Below are 15,371 nucleotides of genomic sequence, written 5' to 3'. Positions count from 1 at the left end.
GGCAGGAGCATAAAACAGAGTAAAAATAGCCTCTACAACAAATGGTGTTGGGAGAACTGGAATGGTACATGCAAAAAAATGAAACTAGACCACCAACTTACGCCATACACAAACATAAACTCAAAGGATAAAAGACGTAAACATAAGCCATGACACCATAAAAGTCCTAGAGGAAAACATAGGCAACAAAATTTCAGATATTCCACGCAACAATATTTTTGCTGATATATCCTCTAGGGCAAGGGAAATAAAGGAAAGACTAAACGAATAGGACTATATCAAATTTGATTTTTGATTTAAACCCAATTAAAAAATAGGCAAAGGACATGAACAGACACTTCTCCAAGGAGGACATACAGAGGACCCATAGGCATATGAAAGGATGCTCAACATCACTAGTTGTCCACCTCACACTGGTCAGGACAGCCATCATTAACGAATCTACAAACAAGTGCTGGCGAGGATGCGTAGAAAAGGGAACCCTAGTACACTGTTGGTGGGAATGCAGACTGGTGCAGCCACTGTGGAAAACAGTATGGAATTTCTTCAAAAAACTAAAAATGGAACTGCCTTTTGACTCAGCTATTCCACTGCTGTGAATATACCCTAAGAATCCAGAAACACCAATTCAAAAGAAATGTAGGCACCTCTATAATCATAGCAGCATTATTTACAATAGCCAAGTGCTGGAAACAGCCTTAAGGGACCATCAGTAAATGGGTGAATCAAAAAACTGTGGTACATTTACACAATGGAATACTATGCAGCAGAAAGAAAAAAGGAGCTCCTACCTTTTTCGACAGCATGGATGGAACTGGAGAGTATTGTGCTAAGTGAAATAAGCCAGGTGGTGAAAGACAAATACCATATGATCTCACCTATAAGAAGAAACTAATGAACAAAACAAACAAGCAAAAGAGAATCAGAGGCATGGAAACAAGGAAGAGACTGACAGCAACCGCCTGAGGGGAGGGAGGAGGGGGATAAGGGTGGAAAGGAGGGGAAGCGTCTAATCAATGAACAGGTACAAATGACCCATGGACAGGGACAACAGAGTGGGGACTGGCTGTGGGCGTGTTGGGGGGTGCAAGCTGGGGAGAGCAGCAGGGGACAACTGGGACGACTGTAACAGAACAATAAAAAAAATGACATTTTATCAGTAACTATTTATGATACTTTCTTCTGTCCTATATTCTTCTAATTCATCTATCTACACCTTAAAGGATAACTGAGTCATAGAATGTGAAAGCATTTGCACTTCTGGAAATGTAAAATGGCACAAATCCCATGGAGGAAAATTTAACACCTAGCAATATGACATATTCATTAAACCTATGATCCAGAATGCCTACTTTCAGAGTTTTATCCCAAAGATAAGCTGGCAAAATAGAAAAGATATATGCATAAAGCTAGCAGTACCAGCAAAAGACTGACTGCAGTCTTACAATAGAAGACTAATTAAATCAATTAATATACATCCTTATAATGAAGCACTATGCATCTGTAAGAGTGAGTTATCTACAAACTGCTGTGAAATGATCTTGAGTATACACTGACAAAGTTAAAAAACAAAATAAGTAACTGTGAATAGTAAGCTACCTTTCATCTAGGAAAGCAGAAAATACAAATTTAGTTATTTTCATCATCTATATATATTTATATGTATACAGAGGTCTGTCCGGAAAAAGTCCAGCCATTGTTAATACAACAAGAACGGTTTGCCTGACATCAATGTAATCTGGCAGCCAAGGAGAATGGACTAGAATGCATATGCATGAGCAGTGATGACCTCACTGTACTAGTCGGTGGGGGCAGGAGATGCCGTTGAGTGAGCATGTGTACTCTGTGGCTGTAGCATTCAAAATGACTGAGCAAGGAGAGCAACGGACCTGCATCAAATTTTGCATTAGGCTTGAAACTATTCACGATTTAGAAGGCTGCAGCCATGGGCAACTGGCGATTGGCAGCTTCATCACGACAATGCACCCACTTGTGCACCATGTCTCCTGCAGAGATCCTTGGTGAAACATCAAATCACCCAGGTGACTCAACCCCCTACTGCCCAGATTTGGCACCCTGAAGATTTCTGGCTTTTTCCAAAACTAAAAGCACCCTTGAAGGGAAGAGATTTCTGACGGTCTGTGAGATTCAGAAAAATACTATGGGGCAGCGGATGGCAACTGGGAGAACTGCCCCAAGGTGCCTACTTTGGTGAGGAGTGAGGCATCATTGCCCTACGTACAATGTTTCCTGTATCTTCTTCAATAAACGTCCCTATTTTTTGTATTACATGGCTGGGTACTTTCTGGACAGATCATCAGAAATGGAAGGGACCAGAACTAATAAAAATCACTACCTGTAGGAAGACATAGAGAATGGGAAAAGGGGACAAGCATGAGAGCTAGACTTTTCCAAACTGACCTTGCCTTGCAGATTTAAATTGGAGTTTGGAACCATGTAAATAAAAAAACAAAATTAAATCTTAAAAGAGTATCCCTAATAGTAAAACAATTTAACCTACCTGTGTATTGAGATGGTAGCTTAACCACATAGGAAAGAAAAGCTATAGCAAATGAAAAGCAGTTTTAAAACAGTAACAAAACTGTTTATTTCTAATGGAATATATTCTAAGGACAAAAAGAAATGAAAAAATATAAACAACTTTCAATAATCCTCTTAGTAATGCTGATATTGTTATACTGAAACTACTATATATAAGATTAAGCAAATAAGGTATCATGTTAATGTCACTCAGCACTAAGATTTTCGGCTTATTAAGAGACACAAAGATAAAATCAAAGAAGTTAAAACTATGAAATCTAGACTGTAATCAGAAATATCAGAAAAAAATTATACTAAAAACTAATTCTTAACTTTTTTTTTTTTAACTGAGAAAGTGTAGCAATAACCAGCTCAGGAGCAATATGTACCCCTTAATCCCCCAAGTAACACCATTTTCTGAAGGGAAAAAAAAAAAAAAAGAACAAGGACTTCTTGGCAAAATGGCTGATTCCTGGCCGGGGGCAGGAATGTACAGAAGGACCCTGGAACATCTTGTTGTACAAGGCAACAAGGAAGTAAGAAAGCTGTCAAAGACGACTGGAGTGGTACCAAAAAGACTCCCACTACTCAAAGATAGGACAATTGGAACATAAAATGGGTAATGTCTGTTAAGAACTGAAACAAAAACATCTTTAAATGTATGAGTTCATGATGATACTAAAAATAAAAACAAAATCTCACTGGTCCCCTTTGATCAGAGCTATGGAACCAATTTGTTAATTTGAAAACTGGTACAATAAAGGAAAGAATCAAATATTTATCTTGATTTTCCTGTCCATCATGAAACTAAACAGTTTATGAAAAAAAGTTCTTCCTTTGAAAAGAATTGCACTTAATAAATAAAACTCTGCAAGCCCACTCTGACTGGTATAGTTCAGTGGACTGAGTGCCATCCTGCAGAACAAAGGGTCGCCAGTTCGATTCCCAGTCAGGGCACATGCCTGGGTTGCAGGCCAGGTCCCCAGTTGGGGGTGTGTGAGAGGCAACCAATTGATGTATCTCTCACACATTGATGATTCCCTCCCTTCCTCCCTCCCTTCCCCTCTGTTGAAAAATAAATAAATAAAATCTTAAAAAAAACAAAAACAAAAAAACTTTGCAAGCCCAATGAAATAATGGATCTAGGCAATAATTATCAAGAGCTATTAAAACCCTAAGGTGAAAATCTATGTGGGGAACTTTATAATTAATGGATCAGAATGACAGTAACTGAATGACAACTTTATCACAAAAAGAGAGGAAATGAACCGTTACGAAGATTATGTAGTCGAAGAGGAAATGAACACCCTCACTATCCATGAAGCATTCCTGCCCCATAAGAAACAAAAAAAAGGACCCCATCTAATCAAGTGTCTTAAGTCTTCATCAGTTCAACGACAGGAAATACAGGAGAGAGGGGAACATATTAAATAACATCATAGGAATGAAAATAGCCAAATCTAGACTTTGGGAGACTCTACTTGACAAACACTTGGTTTTTTCAAAAAACAAACTAGAAAAATAGAAGTGAAGAGAATTTTAGTTTTAAAAACAGACTGAAAAGATATAACTAAATACAATGTGTGGATGTTTTTTGAATTCTTATTTGAATAAACCAAATGTAAAAACAAACACTATAAGACAATCAAGGGAAGCTAACCAATGGCTATTACTGATATTATAAATCATTGTTAATTTTAAGGATAATAATGGCACAACAGTTATGCAAAAACTCCTTATCTTTTAGATATACACACTGAAGTATTTACAGATGAAAAAGATTACTTGTGTTTGCTTTGGAATAATCCAGAGGGAGCTGAGCCACCCAACTACCAGTCTCAATCACACAGGATTACAGGGTTGTTTCTCCCATAAAAGCACCTAATATTTATTGAGCACTTACTAAATGTCAGTATAGTTCCAGTAAATGTCATTATAGTTGAGGAAACTGCAGCTTCAGGTAGCCAGGATTAAAATCTAGGTATGTCAGACTCCAGAGTCCAGCCTCTTTACCCCCATGACACACCCCCAGCCCTAGACTTGCTTTGCCATTCCATCGTTCGATGGCTGGCGGACAAATGTGTCTCATGCTGAGTTCAGATCCTTCAAATCCATCATGCCTGTAACATCCACCCTACTTTCCCTCTCTGTAACATAATATTTTAGCTATTCTTTCAAGAAGTATTTACTGAGGGCCTACTATGTGCCAGGCTCTGGGGAAAGAAGATGAGAATTGTCTCTGCTTCCAAAAAGTATCAATATAGTTGGAGGGACTGACAAGTAGAGAAAATGATACATTGTGATTTATGCCTCAGAAGATACAGAAGTAGGAAGAAACTACACAGGAGGGGCAAATACATCAGATGGAGAGGACTTCCAGAAAAACTAAAGCAGAAGATAGACAGACCCAAAGTACAAGTAGGTAATAATAATGAAGACAAAGCCGTTTCCAGAGAGGTCCAAGACATGAAAGCAAAGCATTTATAGAAAGCACAAATGTGCCTGAAAGAGAGGCAGGTTTGAATTCTGCCTCTGAGAAATTACTGAGACAGTTTGGACCTAGGATCACTCATCTGGAAATCTGTGCCTCCGTTTTCTACCACACAGGATGAGAATGTCAGATCACACATACAGCGCATAGCACAGCACCTCTAAGCAGTGCCTCTGCCTACAACATTTTCATTCTGGGGGTACCTTTAAACAGTGTTTAAATTCAAGTCACTTCTGAAAAGGAGACTGTTCTAAGATTGAATTTAGTCCTTTTTTTTCAGGCATGTGAAATTTTCATAAAATATAATTTAGCTGGTAAGAGATAATAATCACACTGGTCTGAAAGTCTTTCACTCTTTAAAATATATGGAAGCTTTAAGATTTTATATTCAGAGTTCTTATATGTGTAAGATAAATTGCTATTTTTAAGCGGTACTCTTTGCATTAAGTAATGAGCAATCCAAAAAATCTAATTTCAATTGGAGATTAGCCCAATTCATAAACTAAACTTGTCAAGATCACTACCAACATGTGAAAAAGTTGACTCTATTAAATCTTATGAGTGAATTACCAACACAGCTTGGTTGGCTGCTTTATTATTCAGTTTCAAGTAACAAAACTTATTTCAATCATAAAGAAAATCTGCTTAAAACAATTTTTATTTTTGATTCCCAACATGCATTTTCTATTCCTTCTTCTTTCTATAAGTCAGTATTATCATAGAAAAATTTCAATATTTACTGAAAGTTAACTGTGTCATATACTTTTGCTAAGAATTTCACATGTATTAACTTATTGAGTGCCCATAAAAAATCCTAACTTTTCATAAGCTATGTTTTCTAATTAAAATTAGTTTCTAATTGCAAACACAAGGCATACATAGGGCAACTCAAGAAATTAAGATGAACTACTGGTACAGTATTTTCAATTAAACACCTCAAGGGCATGGGTAAAATAGACACACATAATAAATGAAATCAATAAACTCAATTTAGTATATCAGTAGCCCCCAAAAATAAATAAAATCTATTCTACCACAAAGAAACACATTCCCATTAGGATTTACTTGCAGGGAAAAAAAATATTTTAAAGCTGTGATTTTAATCTTTTTCCTTATCAATTTAACACATGAAAATTAAATGTTTAATTCTGTATTTACTAAAATCCTTCAAAGCACTACACTTTGGAAAGTAAATAATTTCCCACACAGGAGGTTATATGACATCACAGCAAAGCAAAAATGACAAAACCTCAAAAAGGAGGAGAAGGTTCTAGTTTTGACCAAGTTATACACGCAAATTTAGACAGGTCATTAAACTTCTAAGCCCAAATAGTTTAGTGACATTACAGTACTTACGCACTTTCTAAAATGTGGATCTGATCATCACTTCAGGATACATTCCAAGCAACATTTTCCATGTTAAATGAAGCTTTTAATGGTCTGTCACATGTGCGCTTCTCCAGGCTGATTTTCTGTCTTCATGAGTTTTATTCATGCCAAACCCTCATTCCCTGACTGTCCCATCCTATTCCGTCTATTTAGTGATAGAATGGGACCCATTCATCCTAACTGTGAAGTGTGAGTATACCTGTCTGTTGGAAGGAAGCCTAGGGTTTGACTTCTCAATGGGAAAAATTAATCAGTATTTGCTACCTCGCCAAAACTCTTACACTCTGGAATCAGGCTCAAATCCTATCTGGACCAGTCACTGATAATGTGACCCTAAAGCCTTACATCTACATTTGTCATCTGAAAAATGTGGGTTAAAAACTGCACCCAACTCGTAAGGTTGCCATGAGAACTGAGTCACGCAATACACATAGAGGGCTAAGCACTACATATGCCACGTACCAATTTAAATTAGTTATTACTAATTATAATGTCTCTAAGGTATTTTCTGAATAACACTTGCCAAATATTTTTGTCACTCTGTAATTAGCACAAACATCATCATCAAAGAGAACAAAAAGCAATGACTGTTTTGTTGGTTTAAATATATTATTAAAAATTAAAAGTTTATTGCCCTGGCCAGGTGGCTCAGGCGGATGGAGGGTCGTCCAGTACACAAAACGGCTGTGGGTTCAATCCCGGGTCAGGGCGCATACAGGAGGCAACCAAACGATGTTTCTCTACCTCCCGCCCTCCTCTCTCTCTAATATCAATAAAAACATATCCTCAGGTGAAGATAAAAAAAAAAGATCAAGTTTATAGTTGTGAATGTTCTTCCTCAACGAAGCAAGCATCTATATGTTATACTGTTGAAAGAAAAAAGTTTAAGGATTATACAACATATTATTTTCCTCTTTCAATCTACTGACAGACCATTGGGGAATGGGGGGAAGGGAGGAAGTCCAGTTGCTTTTTTCAAATTCTCAAGTGACTTCTTAATTTAAAATAAATCATGAAAGAAACAGCTTCTGTCATTAAAAGTTAGACTGCCGCTTCAATAGAATGTATAATGAATTAAAGGTGTATATAATAAATCTATCAATTAATTCATTTCCATAAAAACCATCAACATTTAAAATATATGTTTTTCGTATTTTGTTATGTATAATGTGCACTTTTTTGCTCAAGTTTTTGAGGGAAATTAAGGATGCACATTATGCATGGGGAGTACTAATTCCATACCTGTTTTTAATTCCTTTATTTATGCTTATGCATTAAAAGTGTAACTCTAGAAAGCAATAACGATATCCATATGCAAAATAATACCCTGAAATATAATAATCAGTGTTGTTTCTAAATATAAATAAATAGAAAATGGAATTAAAAAATTAAAACAGAAAACAAAAACAACCATGTTTTTGGCCCTGAAAGTTTGGGCCAAAAACATCGGTGCACATAATACACGGCAAAATACAGAATATATTAAGCACATTTATACATATTAATGGTATAAAGTAAGTGTATTTGATACATTTGATCAATTATATTTATTCTTGTTGGAACAGAAGGATGATTGCCAGCTTCAACTCCTCAAGGCAAATCCTTGGTGCTAAGATGAAAACGGACTAAAGAGGTGGCACACAGCCTCTAAGTGACAACCTAAGGGTTGCAGGGGAAAAGGAGGGGGAGGAGAATGTTTCAAGGAGAATTAAAATATAAGCCAGATTTTAAGTGCTAAAGAGGAGTCCAATAGGTGAGCACAGCAAGGAAATAGGATAGGACAGCCAGGAAATAAGGGCAGGGCACTAATAAAACTACCAAAGGAAGAAAAGAAAATCAGGCTGGAGAAACACACATGTGACAGACCATTAAAAGCTTCATTTAACATAGAAAATACTGCTTGGAATTTATACTGAAGTGACGATCGGATCCACATTTTGGAAGGTGCATATGTACTGTACTGTCACTAGAAAAATGACTCCCAAGGCAAGAAGGATTTTAAAAAGGCTAGGTGCAATTGTTTAAGAGATTAGTTACTGAAACGGGCTAGGCAAGAGATTATGAAGATCTGATCTAATGCCAAGGTCGTGCATTGCAAATGGAGAAAATGGAGACACATACAGAGGAAAAGTATTCAAAGAGCTTCATTTACATACACGCACACATGACCTTACACACATATACATTACATTGTTATATGCTGTACGGGTGACATACACGCATACATTATTCTAGTTACTCCTCACAGCATCCCTTTGAAATGGGTCTTATTTTTATTTTACAAATGTAGAACCCGAGGCTCAGAGACTTATTAGCTTTGACATGCTAGGTCAATAAATAACAGAGCCTGGATTCAAACGCCGGTGTGTGGCTCTAACACCTGACTCGACTACATTTAAGAATCACTTAAAAAGTAAAACTCAAAAAAAAAAAAAAAAAAAAAAAAAAAGGAGGGTAAAACTGGGGAGGAAGGAGTAGGACTCAGAAAGGTTAGATTAAGGCAGAGGATCCCTTAAGCAAGGCTTCACCCCACCAACCCTAAGTGAACAAGTCAAGCAGAAGGATACAGCTGAATTTCTGAACCCTGGTTTTACTTTCAGAAAAAGGAAAGTTTTCCTAGTACACTGCTACTGAAAATGAGCACTTGTTATTGCTTTGTGTTCTTCCTACTCTTTTTTCCTATATTGTCTTTGGTATCATTATTTCCTTCTCTATTTTGCTATAATGCTGGGATCTTAAATAGTTTTGCATCCCCTTCTAGGACTTAGGGGAAAAACTAGCACATAAACGAAAATAAAAAGAAACCTGATTATACTACAGTGGCCTTATTTTTATGTATTCAAAAAAAAAGTGCATAATTTGATACTAAGGAATTAGTGTGAGTTTTAATGTATAATATTTACAGATTAAATTATATAATTCCTGGAATTTGCTCAAAATAATTCAGAAGGGGGAGAAGTAGATGAGGCAGAACTGACCATGGTTGATGGTTATTGGGACTCGGTGACGGGAACTTTTAATTCATTACACTACTGAGTGAATTTATTTTATTTAAAATTCTCCATAATTAGAAAGCTTTGTGATGTATTCAAATACTACATAAATGAATAGAGGAAAAAACAAAACAAAGAAGTTTGTGTATATTACATATATAAATATATATAAATTATTTTCTCATTAACTTTCATTATCATTTTAAAGTTGATTTCCTCCATTAACAGTTGTATTATATCCAAAAATTCACATTTACATTTCAAGAAGCATACTGTTTATAAATGTAGGTTTAATTAATAACCCAAGAGAAAAATTAGTCAGATGGTCAATGAAGTTACACAATCTTTCCACTCATTAATACAGACCACAAGTTAACGTCACGTTCTAATTCCCCAAATACATACAATCTGACATAGAAATTTAGTTACTGCAAATTCTTTAATTAGGGGTTTTCAGAAAATGCTCAGTACTTACTGGGTTACTAATAGTTTTGCGAGTTTCTCTTTCTCAATAGTGGAAGCCCCCGTTTTTTTGCATATGCAAGAATATATGTCAACTAAACATTTAATAGGCACTGAAGTATATATTAAAATAAATAAAACAACAGAGTCCTTAGAGAGGGGATGGACAGTGAGGAGTAGAGAGATTATAGGCTCCTTTTCCTGAAAAAGAGGTATATAAAACAGTACCTTGAAAGAGAATCAAGATTGGAGAAGCTGAGCTTTCCAAGCTTGAGGAAATATGAGCATTTTATCAAACTAGCTTCAGAAAATGTTCCTTCTAGTTCAGATTTTGTCCTTGACTAGCATGTAAACTTGGACAAGTCACTTAACATGTATGAGGCCAATCATAATTCTCTTCCCAACAGGAAATTAATTAATGCACATTTAACATATTTTGATGTGTCTAATGCACACCCACATTTTGTGTGCATCATACACAGGGTTATTATGCCCATTATCATACCCATGGTATGTAATCATTATACCCATGTATAATGTGCATCCTTATTTTTCCCTTGAAAATCTGGGCAAAAAAGTGTCCATTATACACTGCAAAATACAGTACTTCTTGTGTTTTCCAAACTTACTTTGGTTGTTCATCCATTTTATCCCTATCTGTCAACCAGGTGCCCAAAATGAATGCTCAATACTATTACTCTTCTCCAGACACATCAAATTACAATCCACTTATTTAAGTGGTTCTGAGCTATCATCTGCATGCTCCTTTATGCTTTATGCTCTCAGGCACTCATACATTCTTGAATCAAGTCTCTTTACACGAGACTGGCAATTCATCTACTTATATGGAGAATTCCATCAACTTTCATTATGTTTACATTTACAACCCTGCTGTCAACTACAAGCAACGTATTTCCCATAAATTTGAACTCTTTCGATAATTTTCATTCTTTTTCCTCTGATCTAAGTAACCTTAGCTTATGGCTATAACTATTTAATCTTGTGTGACTTGTGACTGATAGCCTAAAATGAAGCAAGATTACTTTTTTACTTTTTTCTAACAGTGACTATATACAATCTAAGATTATGAAACTACATCACTTAGTTGTAAGCTGAAAAGAAAAGCAGAGGGGAAAAACAGAGATGGCAAGTTAATGCTACCTGTTGTAAGTACCCCTCTCTTCCTAAACTTAGTCTCCTCAATTCTCACTCTGAACGGCTCACTCCCACTTCCAATGCTAGGGCAACTTCAATACATCCTGACATTCTTCCACTGACCACCCATCACCAAACACAGCACAGTACCTCCTAAAGCTGCAAAACGCTAAAGCTATAAAATGAGGGAAGATGACGGACGTAAGCCCTGCCCTCAAAGCACGCAAACACTAAAGGAAGAAACCTCCTTGTCATTAACATTACAAATACAGTGTAAATATCAAAACTAATAAATACTAAAATAAGAGGCATGTGCTCAGTGTCCTGGAAACATAAAAGAAAGAAAATGTACTACTACCTGCCAAAAAGCTAGACATCAGAACAGAAAAGGAAAAAGTTGCTACAAAGGTGTTTTCAAAGCTGACATATTTAGTTTTTTAGGTTATCAAGTACATTTAGGCAATTTAGTTAGTAACCAATTTATTACCCTTTGACGCGCATCTTAACCAGAACTACATAGGACAAAGGCTTAACTAACGTGTACCCAGAATACTTGCAAAGCTTTCCCTCATTACCTCAACACACCAATATCCCTACCCCACCGTTCATCCTTCCTTCCTCCCCACTGTCCAACTATTACAGCACTTTGCCTCATTTTGCACTTACTAAAATTACATCAGTACGTATATATGAAAAGTACCTTCTAAATTTTGAGGAACTTATAAAAGATAGGGAAATTATTCATTCTATCACCTACATTCCAGACTTCTTACGAATACTTTCCTTTAAGCCCCACTGTGACTTGCAGAGCAGATCCTCAATGAGCATTTGATTTAAAAATCTCTGGTGACACGTGAAGAATTACTTATTACACTAATATTAAGTATCTCATAAAAAGTAAATTGAAAACAATTCTTCAACATTACAACCTACCCATGATGAAGTAGTAGCATGTGGTGGCGAAGAGCACAGACATCAAAGACAAACAAACTGCCTGACTTCTAATCTAGTCCTGTCACTTAACTAGTTTTGTGACCTTGAGCAAGCCACATCACTCAGTTCCTTAATCTTCTCAACTATAAAATGGGATAAAATTAGGGGTTACCTAACTCCTAGGTCACTGCGACTGTAAGTTGGTACAGTGTAAGGGTGTCCAAGCTTTTGGCGTCTCCAGACCACACTGCAAGAAGAGCTGTCTTGGGCCACACATTAAATACATAAACACTAATGAAAACTGATGAGCAAAACAAAGTCCATGCATAATTTTTGTGGTATCTGCCACCACAGATAAGCAAAAAAGTCCTCATATAACAACCCTAATTACGCAGCAGCTCTTTCAATTATCTTTTAAAATCATCGAGCAGGTCCCAAGTTTGTGATCACTAATATAGAAAGTGTACATATCTAAGTAATAAAACTAAGTAATGTCTTAAGTAAATTTACGATTTTGTGTTGGGCCACATTCATAGCCATCCTGGGCCGCAGGTTGGACACCCCTGGTACAGTGCTTAGGCCAGAACTTGGTACAGGGGAAGCTCTGGACTCAGTAGTAGCAGTAGCACTGGTATCACCTTTATCAGAAAACCGGGATATTTTTTACCAGAAATACAAATAACAACACTTTTCATCTCTGTGCCTCCATATAGTCACAAAATTCTTTTACTATATATAACAATTTTAGAAAAAAGAAAAAAATTAAAAGGCTTTTCTTCTAACAAGATATACACTATTGTATAGTACAACTGTATGTAACTGCTAAATTTATTTCTATAAATTCCACAAGGGCTTCAGGATTAGACCAGGAATGGAAGAAACACGCATGTTAAGAGGTCAATTCTGGACAGTCACATTTAGTTTCTAATCCTATTGCTGCCATTAGTCAGCTATTATGACCGTCACAAGTAAACACAGGGAAGTTATTTCACCTCAATAAGCCTCAATTTTCTAATCTGTAAAACGCGATACCATCACCTATATCACAGGAATGCCCCAACATATAAGGAGTCAAGATACCTAAAGCAACAAGCACAATGCCTGGCACACTGTGAAGCTTATATTTTGGTTCCTGTCCCCCAACCCCCCACATCTCATACGGAGTATCTCATTTAATTCTCATCCCATGAAGTTCATATTAAGCTGAACCATATGAAAAACAGTTGATTCCCTACAAATTCATATGGTTCAACCTAACGTTATATCACTTACAAACAGAGAAAATAAGCTCAGGGAGGTTAAATAATTTACTCAAGGCCATATGCACAGGAAGTAACAGAACTAAAACTTAAAAAAACAGATTTAATCGTTTTTCATTTGGCCAGCTTACTAACTGATTCAATGAGTCCTACTAAGGATGGGAAAAAAGAAAGTATACTAACCACAACAATACACGTAAAACTACTATAACCTACAAGTTTTTGTTCTGCCATATTACAAAATGATGGAGACCTAGATTCCTAAGAACCTTTAATTTTAAAATTATTCGTGGAGTATCTCTGTGTGTGTTGGTGGGGAAGGGAAAGTTAGAGAAAAAAATACTGAAAGAAGAATATGCATAATTACATTAATTCAAAAAGTACAATTGGATCTAATTAGAAACCCCACTAATTACAAACCCCACAAGCAGCTGAACATCGAATATCCATCCTGGTGAAAGGTAAGAAGTTTTCAATACCATTGATGAGTTGTTTGCCAAACACATAGGGAAGAATTATATTAAATATATCCACTTTGATTCAAATAGATATGCACTAATATGTAACTTTACTGTAGTGAAAAAAGAAAAAATTAAAAGGCTTTTCTTCTAACAGTAATACACTATTGTAGAAAAATTGTATATAACTGCTAAATTTATTTCCATACATTCCACGAGAGCTTTAGGATTAGATCACCTAAGCCACACTTGGAATATAATGTCTGTCCAAACATGATTCACAGCACTAGTAAGTAACAAATATTAACAGAACAAGGCCCCATAACACTGGTTGAATATTTACAACATAAAACACTGACTATGCTTGGTCTACTGATCTATTGTCTCTTTTCTCCTTGATTTGTCATTCACCTTTAAAAAAAAAACAACTGCATGAACAACAGAATAAGAATGAGGATAATAAATAGAAACTGGGTCTTTCCACAGGTTTACAATAGAACAATTTTGTTTTAATCCTCTTATCGGCCTCTCTAATTATGTAAGCATTCCACGGCAGCAAAGAATATAGGGCTCTTTCCCTGCACTGAAAGGAGCCGGAGGGGGAAACGAGGAGTGTGAAACAGGAAGCGTCGGAATGTGCTACATTTCTTCCAAACTAAATTGTCTGCCTCTTAGGAATCAGTACTAAGTCAGCGCTCTTAATTTACAAGACCTTACCCTTTAGCCATTACAGCTATTTTTTTAATCCCATAGCAACTGGCAACTCTTCACGTGCTGCGGGATCCCACCTAACATCACTTCTAGAATCCATTAAGCTCTCTTTTCCCCCGGCGGTCGGAGCGAGTTGTCATCCCTGGAAAGAGCAGTGTAATCACAATTACGTCTGTGCAGTTCGTCTCAACTCCCCGGAACAAAAGTCAGGCTGAACCAGGCTGCCTCCTATGGCACGACTCCGGGCGATTGCTCTTGCCCACCAGGTTCCCTCGAAACCTCCCGAGGGTGACCTCTACGCCTCGGCATGGTGCCTCGCACGTCGTTTACTAAGACCCCTGGCCCAAGCCTACAGCTTCACCTCGCTTCAGCTTCTGCGCTGCGCGGGGCTCCAGACTTATTCGGAAACTCTCTTTAGACCCCCTTCCACGACCGTGGGCCCCGGCTCCCGGCTGCGTGCGCCCCTCCAACAGGTAACCTGGCTTCGGGCTCCCAGCCTCGGGCGCTCGGGACCGCGCAGTTAATGAGTAACTAGCCCGTACCTGGGGCGGAGCGGGGGAGAGCTGCAGACGCCTGACGCCCACCAAAGGCTCCGGGAGTACCCAGATGCCCAAAGCCCCGCGCCGCAGCCGTCGCTGCCGGGGGGTGCTCGAGCCCACGTAAAGAGGCGGAGAGCGAGATCGCCGGGCCGGATCCGCGCGCCGCGCCCGCACCTGCACCTGCCACGGCCACCCCCTGCGGGCTCGCGGGAGGCGGGAGCACGGACGCAGGTGGGGGGCGGTGCTCCGCGCCCCGGGCCTCTCGCGCGCGGCCGCACTCACCTGAAGAACCCACGGCGGCCACTGCCGGCGCTCAGACACGCTCGCAGAGCCGCACAGAGCGCGCCTCGCAACAGTCAGAGGTAGAGGAGGCCGGCCGGCCGTCGCCGCTACACTCAGCTGCGGCGGGGCCACTGCGTTGGGAGCAGACGAGGGAGTGC

General features: G+C 38.0%; 1 protein-coding gene across 1 annotated transcript in view; it reads right to left on the bottom strand.

Annotated features, from left to right (window-relative positions):
• Positions 1-15,056, bottom strand: part of RAB3IP (RAB3A interacting protein) — a 50,736-nt gene extending 35,680 nt beyond the window's left edge. Inside the window, exon 1 of the mRNA XM_054580099.1 lies at positions 14,399-15,056. Within this exon, the coding sequence (XP_054436074.1) occupies positions 14,399-14,409 (11 nt within the window). The 5' untranslated portion in view covers positions 14,410-15,056. The remainder of the gene's footprint in view (positions 1-14,398) is intronic.
• Positions 15,057-15,371: the final 315 nt, after the last annotated feature.

Source organism: Pteronotus mesoamericanus, unplaced genomic scaffold (genome assembly GCF_021234165.1).
Source record: "Pteronotus mesoamericanus isolate MK-2021 breed Mesoamerican mustached bat unplaced genomic scaffold, CSHL_Meso_final contig_56, whole genome shotgun sequence".
Taxonomy (NCBI): domain Eukaryota; kingdom Metazoa; phylum Chordata; class Mammalia; order Chiroptera; family Mormoopidae; genus Pteronotus; species Pteronotus mesoamericanus.
The sequence above is the reverse complement of the archived record's forward strand: the minus strand, read 5'-3'. Positions and strand labels throughout refer to the sequence as shown.